The sequence below is a fragment of the Delphinapterus leucas genome, chromosome 6 (assembly GCF_059928025.1).
Source record: "Delphinapterus leucas isolate spDelLeu-1000000601 "Yukka" chromosome 6, BTC_Dleu_Yukka2, whole genome shotgun sequence".
Lineage (NCBI taxonomy): Eukaryota > Metazoa > Chordata > Mammalia > Artiodactyla > Monodontidae > Delphinapterus > Delphinapterus leucas.
The window spans coordinates 42,279,970-42,291,149 of record NC_143134.1 but is presented as its reverse complement, the minus strand read 5'-3'; the positions used below and the strand labels follow the sequence as shown (position 1 = coordinate 42,291,149).

General features: G+C 40.7%; 1 protein-coding gene across 1 annotated transcript in view; it reads right to left on the bottom strand.

Moving 5' to 3' along the window:
* Positions 1-1,109: 1,109 nt before the first annotated feature.
* SLC28A3 (solute carrier family 28 member 3) overlaps positions 1,110-11,180 on the bottom strand; it is a 57,497-nt gene continuing 47,426 nt past the window's right edge. The window contains exons 13-18 of the mRNA XM_022558958.3: positions 9,543-9,711; positions 8,936-9,133; positions 3,337-3,418; positions 2,585-2,683; positions 2,254-2,374; positions 1,110-1,405 (exon numbers count right to left, since the gene is read on the bottom strand). Coding sequence (XP_022414666.1) covers positions 1,285-1,405; positions 2,254-2,374; positions 2,585-2,683; positions 3,337-3,418; positions 8,936-9,133; positions 9,543-9,711 — 790 coding nt within the window. The 3' untranslated portion in view covers positions 1,110-1,284. The remainder of the gene's footprint in view (positions 1,406-2,253; positions 2,375-2,584; positions 2,684-3,336; positions 3,419-8,935; positions 9,134-9,542; positions 9,712-11,180) is intronic.

The following is an 11,180-nucleotide window of genomic DNA, read 5'->3' as shown; positions in this document are numbered from 1 at the left end:
ACTGGCTTCACTGGGAAAAGGGAAACTTCCAGCCAGCCCAGAGCCACTCACAATGTTCACAGGGGATTGATAAGGTTTCTGGAGGCAACGAGCCTCAAGTGCTCACCAGCTGATTTGCCTGATCCTACCCTTACTATCCTTTCCCATAATATGGCTCAGGAATAATATCTCCCTCCCTCAAACATTAAAAAAGAAACAACAGGGCTTCCCTGGTGGCGCAGTGGTTGGGAGTCCGCCTGCCGATGCAGGGGACGCGGGTTCGTGCCCCGATCCGGAAGGATCCCACGTGCCGCGGAGCGGCTGGGCCCGTGAGCCATGGCCGCTGAGCCTGCGCGTCCGGGGCCTGTGCTCCGCAATGGGAGAGGCCACAGCGGTGAGAGGCCCGCATACCGCAAAAAAACAAAACAAAACAAAAGAAAGAAACAACATTAAAAAAGAAATCAGCATGCAACTTATGTGAACATATATACTTTTTAAATACTTAACATATATACCTTTTAAATACTTAAAAGGAAATATCACACATACTCACAGAAGTAGATGAATAAAACACATCAGAAAATTTATATTGCAAAGCAGATGAAAATTAAGACAACGTATTTCTCTAAGAAGCAGTCTGGCAACATATATTAATACCAAATATACACACACACTTCAATTCATGTAGGAAATCATTCTGTAAAATTTCATTGCCCATTATGTTAATCATGAATATTTGAAATATGGATCTATTTCATATATGGAACTGAGGAACTAAAATTTAAAAACTGATACTAATTTCAGTTATTGGAAAACTTTTAGGTATTATCTGGAACAACCTGGGTATGTAAATTTATTTTTCAGTTGTAAATTTTATGAGATCTAATTACAGATTGTCTTGCCAATGAAAATTTAGCTTCTCAAGATAAGCTCTAAGTATAAAACATACACTAGATTTTTTAAAGATTTAATGCAATTTTATTTCTAAAATAAAGTCTAAATACTGAAAGGGCACAGTAAGTTCCAAGAAAAATATGATACAAATGATCAATAATAAGAAATATCCTAGTATATTGTACTTCGGAGATAAAGAGTCCTTTGGGCATTTAGGTCCCTACTTCATCATCACCACCATCACCACACACACACACACAAACACAAGTCAACTATTTTCACATGGATTTTAAAAAATTACTCTTGTGCATGAACAAGAATGAAAACACAAATAAATTACTCAAGGTATTCCAAAACCTTTTTCACATTTTTTCTTTTTTCACATTTTTTCTGTTGGAGAAGTGGCTGAACTCAAAAAGGAATCCACCCGCAGTTTAGTGTTGGTGGATTCAACAAATTGCAGCAGTGTTTCAAAGAATATAGGCTATGGTTTCCTGCTGGGATGACCTCACCGGGACCGTTGACAACAGTGCTGGTGAAAAGTAGAATAAAACAGTTAGTTGAACCTTAGAAAACAGAAACAGTAGATGAACAGAAGATGACATATTAGAGATTGCATAGGGCGAGAAGCTGATATCCTGCCTCACATTCCAGTTAGGGTGGGTTAAGGACAGAGGCACCAGAGAAGTAGTTTTGACTCTTAAATCCTGTTTGGCCTGAAAGACTCACCTTATTTCCTCTAGAGTAAAAGAATAAAGGATAGAAGCAATCCTTATAAAAACACGTGCACATTAAGAAGGGCAGATGGAGTGGTGATACTGCTTCTGAAGATAGAGACTGTACAGAATGGGGGTGGCTGGCATGGGTCACTGATGGCCCCTCATCCATTGTAGCGTCACCATCATCATGTTGTCAGGGAAGCCTGCATTGCTTGATACCCTTGAAAGGGAGGCAGTACCTAGTAACTACTAGGGCATGGGCTCTATGGGCAGAAAGACCCAAATTTTCTTGGGTCTTTCTATCTTGATCTTGCTTGCACTCATTTTGCTTGGGTAAGTGACGTTGCCTCCCCAAACCCAGATTTTATCTAATGCTTAAAAAAGCAGTAGTGCCTAACTTATACAGCGGCTGCAAGGTTTAAGTGAGCTAATTCATACAAAGCACCTAATACACAGCTGGGGGCATATTAAAATGTTTGAGCAGCGCTGGTTAGTGCTATGGTTTCTAGTCTTAGTTAGTCAAGATGAAAGGTGGTTAGAACTGCCAGACAAGTTCTTATATTAAGAGTTATGAAGTTACAAAAATAAGTGGTTGGGGTCTTTCGGTCTATTTTTATTATTAATGATGGATATAAAGAAGTTATCATCAAGAATACAATACCTGTTCAATAGACTCTGGCAACAAGATACTACATCGGTTGTGTTTCTAACCGAGCTGGAGTTGAAGGCATTCTCCAAAATGTGATGACAGTTGCTGTCCACAGGAGTGCTGGTAAGCATACCTGGAAGTGGAACAGAGTTCTGTTTATTTAATTAATGAAGTCACTGAACTCTCCTTCCATTGTTGGCTTCTCCACCATGCTCCACACTTTTCACTTCACAATCTGCTTAATGGCAGCTGTGCCTCTCAGCTCTCTGCAGAGGCACCGTCCCCCCAAAGCTGCCATCCTCTGAGCACAGGGAGACCAGACACAGAGGATGCAATGCAGTACCTGCGATGCAGGCTGTCATGAAGCAGGCGACGGTCCCCGCAATCAGAGCTCTCACTGCTCCTGCGGCGATGTCATGCTTTCTGGAAGGAGCTATGGATGCTGGGAAATGTGGAAGCAAGCATGGCAGATTAATGTTGAGCCTATTGATTAGAATTCCAAACTCCCAGCCTTTGAGAATTGTTCTGGGGCTGGAGTCTCAGGTCCGTTGACTTTTCTTTTTTTAAACTGAGCTGGAGAATTCAAGATTCAAGAGCTTAGTGATGAGCTCCACGTCCAGAGAAGTTTCTCTGGTGTAGGAGAACTCACAGTATGTTCATGAGGGCATGACAAGGCAAATGGGTTTCAAGGAAGGATTCCAAGTATCTGCAACTCCTCTGTCACCATCTCCTTCTTTGCCCGTGGTGGCATAGAATTAATTAATCACGGCATTTTCCCATTGAATTTCCACTGGCCCTCAGAATCCTTCTCTAGCTGGTCATTATAAATCTATTGGAATTGGCAGACAAAGTGTAATCTATTTGTCATCTTTGAGTGGAGTAACACCTGTACATTTGAGCAGATTTTTCCCGACATTAGCTTGAATAGACATGGGAAAAACTACATTGCAGAGCAGGGATAAAAAATAGACCCAAAAGAATTTATTGCTGTTGCAGGGCTCTTTTTTTCGGACACAAATAATGTTACAGAGCAACATGGAGATTGGAAGAATGTTTATATCATATCTGTTGTTGGAGAATATTCTTTTCACTTACTGAGTCCGCCGATCACTATTCCTAGGGAACCAAAATTGGCAAAGCCACAGAGAGCATAAGTGGCAATTGTCTCAGCACGAATCTAGAAATAAGCATAAACACACAGATGTATACATTATGTGACCCAGCTGAGTATATCTGATATCCTAACTGGGCTTCCTATTCCGACTATGGAATCAATATTGACAAATAAATGTACAGTGTATGGTGTCAAACACCTGTTGCTTCCTGGTCTCTTTTTTCCATCTCCCCTTGAATTTTTTTTTTTTTTTTTTTTTTGGCTGTGAGGGGTCTTTGTTGCTGCCTGTGGGCTTTCTCTAGTTGTAGCAAGTGGGGGCTACTCTTCGTTGCGGTGCGTGGGCTTCTCATTGCAGTGGCTTCTCTTGTCTTGGAGCATGGGCTCTAGGTGCACGGGCTTCAGTAGTTGCGGCACGCAGGCTCAGTAGTTGTGGTGCACGGGCTTAGTTGCTCTGCGGCATGTGGGATCTTGCTGGACCAGGGATTGAACCCGTGTTCCCTGCATTGGCAGGCAGATTCTTAACCACTGCGCCACCAGGGAAGTCCTCCCCTTGAATTTTCAGGGAGGGAAAGGGGCTGTGTGGATTCAGAGACTCTCCATGAAGTCCTTGGAGTTGGTACTGTTGGCCTCTACAAATGCTATTTTCTGCTCGATGATAACTCCAATATTCAGTATGACCTGACCACTTGCTATATTGTGTCAGGCACAGTACTAGCTGCTGACAATACAAAACTGGTCCCAGAAAATACTCACATTACATTTATTTGACAAAGGACTTATTCAGAATGTATAAAGAACTGTTATAACTCATTAAGAAGACAAGCACCCAATAAAAAACATAAAGAGATTTCACAAAAGATATGCAAATGGCCAAAATAAGCACATGAGAAGATGTTTGACGTCATTAATCACCAGGAAAATGCAAATTAAATTAAAACAATGAGCTCACTACACATCCACTAAAATGGCTAAAAAAGAAGGACAACACCCAGTGTTGGCAAGGATGTTGAGCAATTGGAACTCTTGTACATTGTTGGTGGGAATGTAAACTGACACGGCCTGTTTGTAAAATACAAACATACTTGGCAGTTTCTTATCAAATTAACATAACAGCCTGTATGACCCAGTAACGCCACTCCTAGGAATGTTCCCAGGAGAAATAAAAACATGTGTCTTCAAGAAGACTGTACGTGAATATTTATAACAGCTTTATTCACAATAGCCCCAAGCTGGAAACAACTCAAATGCCATTCAATTGGCGAATGGATAAATAAGGTGTGGATATGCATTAAAAAAGGATACTACTCTGCAGTAGGAAGGAAAAAACTAATACATGCAACAACATGAATCCTAAGTGAGTCCATTTATATGAAATTCTAGAACAAGCAAAAGTGATCTATAGTAAGAGAAAGATCACTGGTTTCCTGGGACTGGGTTGGGGTGGGATGGGGTGTTGTTGACAACTGGCCATGAGGGAAGTTTTCTAGGTGTGGTGGAAATGTGTGGTATCTTGATTGTTTGTGGTCATGGTTACACAGGTGACAGATTTATCAAAACATACGTACACCAAAAATAGGCCTTTTTTGTATGCGAATTATACTTCAGTGAAAAGGAATTACCTTAGTAAAAACGAAGCTCACAGATACCAGAGGGGCTCCTTTCAGCTGACTGTGGTGTGTGCTTGCCTTTCTTTGTTCCTCAGCTCTGACCAGACCATAGGAATGTTAGGTAGTGGGAGAGTGAATAGTCCTTTCACAGGGCAGTAAGAAGATGGCAGGTGAATTCTTGGAAGCGTGAGCATGACCCTCCTTCTCTATTCCAATAGGCAAGAGGTGCTGCTCAGGCCAGACAGTCTTCCTCAGGTTGAGGGGCTGATTATGGGAGGCTTGGAAGATTCAATAGGCTCAGTTGTTCACCAGAGGCACAGCCAATCTGGCAAAGGCACCCACACAACCGAGGCAATAATTTTCTTTTCCAAAATCCTGAGGAAAATCTATGATTTGGTTCAAAGAACAAACCTTTTCTTTTTTCTTTCACTAACTGGATTTTTAAAAGCTCACATTCAAGACTCAAGTGCTCATGGTTAAGTTTTTTTTTTTCATGGTAAGTTTTTTGTTGATTATAAGGCTCCTCTTTTCTTTCATAATTTCTGAGAACTCCTTTGTTGATATTCTCAATCAGTGTGCATATAGTGGGCAGGAAAAAAATATTTCAAGTATTTGAGCAGTCCGCTGTTTCTGGAAAAGCTCATCATCTTTGTCCCCTGCTCTGTCTAGTGCTTTTCATTTAGTTCAGTTGGCTTCAAAAATAGGCAAGCTTGTTAAGAGACCGTGAGGAGGGAGATGGCATAAAGTGCTTGAGATTCCTCTTTCTCCTTCTGGGGATCTGTGGGAAAGGGATACACAGACGTGGCCATGTAGGGTTTTATGATAAGAGGAAAAGGAGGCTGGGATGATTCCACTTTGCCTTTGCCCATAAATGTGCAGGATTATGTGATGGAAAGACAAATACCATATGATATCACTTATATCTAAGTGGAATCTAATCCATCCATAATACATCTTCCAGCTCTCCTTGCACAGGAGCAAAGGTGCCACAAGGACAGTCATTGCAGCATTACTTCTAATAGCAAAAAATTGGTAACTGTGTTCATCAACAAGGGACTGGTTAAAATAAGTTATGATGTGCTCATACTGAGTCACAGGCATTGATATGGCGTGGCATCCAAGATATGTTACCAAGAGCAAAGCGCAACAGTAACAACAGTGAGCATAATGTGGAACAGGGAGAGGAGGTGAATGGCAAAGAAATAGGGAGGATGGCTTCCTTTTCCCTCCACATCTCTTGTACCTTTTGAATTCTGTACCATGGTATGTTTTATGTGTAAACAAACAAACATGCAAAGTATTATATTTAAGAAGGAGAAAATGGTGGAGTGATAAAGAGCTCATTCTGGGGACAACGTGCTACCTACACATTTCTCTTATTCTTTTAATTGAAGTATAGTTGATTTACAACATTGTGTTAGTTTCTGCTGTACAGCAAAGTGATTCAGTTTTATATATATATATTTATATATACATATACACACACACACACACACACACACATATATATATATTCTTTTCCATTATGGTTTATTACAGGGTATTAAATATAGTTCCCTGTGCTGTACAGTAGGACCTTGTTGTTTATCAATTTTATATATAGTGGTTTGTATCTGCTATTTCCAAACTCCTAATTTATCCCTTCCCCCTCCTCCTTTCCCCGTTGGTAACCATAAGTTTGTTTTCCGTCTGTGAGTCTGTTTCTATTTCGTAAATAAGTTCGTCTGTGTCATATTTTAGATTCCACTTAGATATAAGTGATATCATATGGTATTTGTCTTTCTCTTTCTGACTTACTTCACTTAGTATGATAATCTCTAGGTCTACCCATGTCACTGCAAATGGCATCATTTCATTCTTTTTTATGGCTGAGTAGTATTACATTATGTATACCGACCATACCTTCTTTATCCATTCATCTGTCGATGGATATTTAGGTTGCATCCATGTCTTGGCTATTGTAAATAGTGCTGCTATGAACACTGGGGTGCATGTATCTTTTCATATTATAGTTTTGTCCAGATATATGCCCAGGAGTGGGATTGCTGGATCATGTGGAAACTCTATTTTTAGTTTTTTGAGGAACCTCCATACTGTTTTCCATAGTGGCTGCACTAATGTACATTCCCACCAACAGTGTAGGAGGGTTACCCTTTCTACACAGCCTCTCCAGTATTTATTATTTGTAGACTTTTTAATGATGGCCATTCTGACTGGTGTGAGGTGATACCTCATAGTTTTGATTTGCATTTCTCTAATAATTAGTGATGTTGAGCATCTTTCCATGTGCCTGTTGGCCATCTGCACCTACACATTCTGACCGCTTAGATGGAGGTCGTCAGTGGGCATAATGCAATGGATTACACTGGGTTTTTGCCTCATGGACCCAGATCAAATGTTTTAGTCACGTGGTACTTTTTCCAGTAGATGGTGGGACACTCCCACCACTTGTTGGTTGGTAAACAGAAATTGTAGGAACTCATCCCCATTTGGTTGATTGGAAATAACAAATTGGGAAAAACAAAATGTTTTCCCCTTTGTGACTCAACAATAGCAGAAGCCATTGAGCTCATATCTCCAAATATCTTCTGTGGGTCTGCCTCTGGTTGGGCTCACTCCCAACCTAAATCAGCTCTACTGTTCTATTTCTGTCCTCTTAATAACCTGTTGACAAACCTGCTTAGCACAACCAGAACTGAGAGCTTCCTTTTAGCAAAACTACGTTCTCCAGGCAACTGCCAGTTGGGGATGGAAAACATTTCACTTAATTTAGCCTATTCTTTACTTTTGGCAGAGAAGCAAGCTAGTTTGTGGTGGCCTCCAAACAATGAGGACATTTGGCCAAGCTCCATTGCGTGGTCAGTTGAAGAATGAACATTTGAGACGCAGGAGACCTACTGTCCTAGAGCTCTTGTTCATATCAGATGTGTGGGTCAAAATGCTGCTGACCGTAAAATACAAATCAGTACTCTCCTGGAGTTTGCTGTGGTATTCGTGTGACAGGTGGGAGGAAAATTTGCATGTTTGGTGTTTGGGAGGCTGGGTGAGATGGTGGTGGTGGTCAGAGGCAGGCAGTCTCAGTTAGAACCTTGGGCAGCATGCTTTCCCTCCCCGTTCCTTTTAAAGCCAAATACCTGCCCAGGACATTCATTCCAAATGGATTGTTCTAATGAGTCATGGTGGTGGTTGGAAATGTTCACCATTTCCCTAAGAGTTTCCACGTGTGACAATTCTGTTCTGGAAAGTAGAAGTTAGAGACTCAGCTGAAAATATGGCTTAAATAATGGCCTCCTCCAAGTTCCCTCATCCCATTCAAGGCCAAGCAGACATGAGCATCTCCTTGCACGCTATGGACCAGAAATCCTGACATAATTATAGGGTGCTTGTCTGAAAGGCCCTGAGCTTTTTCTCTTCCCTCATTTGCTTGGAGAGTAGTTACTGTGTCTCACTGTTTCTTTCGATATCCAGGTGCTATGCGGCACTTAGGCAGTTTCTCAGAGTTCAAAAAATTTCTTAAATAGGAAGGAAGAGTCCTTCCTGGTCATTAGACTATGAGCCGCATGAGAGCAGAGGCCTTATCACTCATTCAACACCGTGGCCTCCGTACATAGCACAGTGCTCACGGAAGACATTCCATAAATATCTGTTGATTGATTCCAATCCCAGCTCTTATGACTCTGGGTTTGTATTGATAGTGCTCAGAGGTAAATGATCACAGTGGTAAGGATTAGCTGCGTTTCTTTCTGTACACACACACACGCGCACGTGCGTGCGCACAGACACTGTGATTAACTCAACACAACTGACAATTATGAGTCACTATGTACGTTATGATGTCAGAGATTTGGGGCCTGTTTCCTTCTGATGTACCGCAAATGCCTGGCATGGTGCCTGACACACAGAGGCACCAGCAGCTATTTGATGAATGTATGTGTGTGACAAAGAAGTATATTGGGGGGAAAAATTTACTCACCGACATATATTGCTGCACACCATCCACAAATTTGGGTCCACTCTCTTGCCTTAAATGGATCAATTCTGAGAGTTTCTGATAAGCCACAAATTCATTGAAGAATGTCTTATAACCTATGAGTTTGGCAACCATAAAGCTGTCTTGCCAGTCCACTCCCATCATGAAGGAAAAGGGCATGAAGATGTAGGAGCATATTACCTACAAAAACCAAAAATGGATACTTTATTAGAGTAGTGATTTGCTTCTGGTTCTTCGGCCTCACACTCATGACCAGATTGTTCCCGCCCCCTCTGTGTGTCTTTTAGGCACAGAGATCCCTGTGCATTCTCTAGCCTGTCTATATCCATTAGGAGTCAAGGTTGAAATTGGGTCATTTGAAGTAACCTGGATTTTGGGGAATGGGGTCAGGACAGAATGGTTCTGTGTTGGGGTAAGGAGGGTGATAGGAGACAGCAAAAGGGGTGTGGGAAGAGTGGGATTCATGATAAGTTTGTACATTGTATAAGAGTGCACTATACACGTTAGGCAAGGCTGTTCACAAACCTATTTTATTTTTAAACAAAGATTGGCAGAAACAAAAAGGAGGAAAAGCATGATAGAATCATACCTCGAAACTCAGTTGTGGGTAGTCAAACATGTTTCCAAACCAGGACAGGGCTGAATTCACAAAAGACAACAGGGCCAGGAAGGCAATCAGATTCACAGCGATGTTTGCCACCAGGGGAATGGATGAGGATGCTCCCTGTGCTGCGGCTTCTAGGAGATTCTTTGAATCACTTTATCAAAAAATAGCAATTCCAGAATTACCAAGGGATTATCAGTGGATGGACATCACAGGTGTAGAAATGGCATAATCAGAGCTCATTCAAATGGAGAGACAAACTCTCAGACCCATGTCCTGGCTGAAATACCTGAATTCCGTGAAATTATGATGGGATTTATAATTGTTGAGTGTAGGTGATGGGCATATGAGTGTCTAAATGTTATACTACTCTTTTAATTTGGAGGCGTTTATAATAAAAAATTGGGATAAAAATATTACAGGTTTTAACAATGATATTTAATTAAAAGTAGCTTCCAGAGAATATTTATAAAATATTCACAGTAAAAGAACTAGCAATTCAAGGAAGGCCTGTGTATCCACCACCTCGTTTAAGAAATGGAGAGTCACATCAGCTTTGAGCACCCCCTACTTCATCTCATCTTCTTCTCTCTAATATCAGAGGTACTTGGCCCATTGGAATTTGCTTATGATTCCCTTTCTTTTCAATTTTCTTTATCCCTACATAATACATTGTATCAGTTTACATACTTGCTAACTATATAAGTGAAATCCACATATTCCATATATATTCTTTGGCAACTTGCTTTTTCACTCATGGTTATGACTCTCTCTACATACAAACAAGGGATGAATCTCAGAAACATATTGGTTGATGAATTCTGTTACTTAATGACATACTTTTGAATACCCTAAATCCCTTAGTTTTTTCCACCCTCTTCTCTTTCTTTTGAACAGGGCAAAAAGTAAATGAACCTAAGAGGGGTTAGAAATACCTATATCGGGACTTCCCTGGTGGTCCAATGGTTAAGAATCTGCCTTCCAATGCAGGGGACGTGGGTTCGATCTCTGGTCGGGGAACTAAGATCCCACATGCCGTGGGACAACTAAGCTTGCGGGCTCTAGAGCCCACGCATCACAACTAGAGAGACTGTGTGCCACAACTAGAGAGCCTGTGTGCCTCAACTACTGAGCCCACACACCACAACTAGAGAGAAGCTGGCCTGCTGTAATGAAGAGCTCTCACATCGTAACTAAGACTTAATGCAGCCAAATAAAGAAAGAAATATTTTAATAAATATATAAATAAATAAATTTTACTAAAAAGGAATACCGATACCACACTTTTCTTCCCTATTATATAAGAAACTTCCAGAAACAGTGATCCTATGGCTTTCTAACAGTCTTAAATCATGGCCCAATGAACCCTATGCTATATTTAAAATTAAATATCTCTTCACCTAAAACTAATATAATATTGAAAATCAACTATACTTCAATCTAAAAAAGTTAATTAAATGAAATATCTACACTGAACAGTCAAGGAAATGTATTGACATTTAGGTATTGATATTTAGAAAAGATCTCCTTGAGTACTGAAACAAGATACTTTGGGTGAAGTCTACATAGTCATGGGAAATTAAATTCACTGTGTTCTCTGATGATCAAATTCTTGCTGCACTT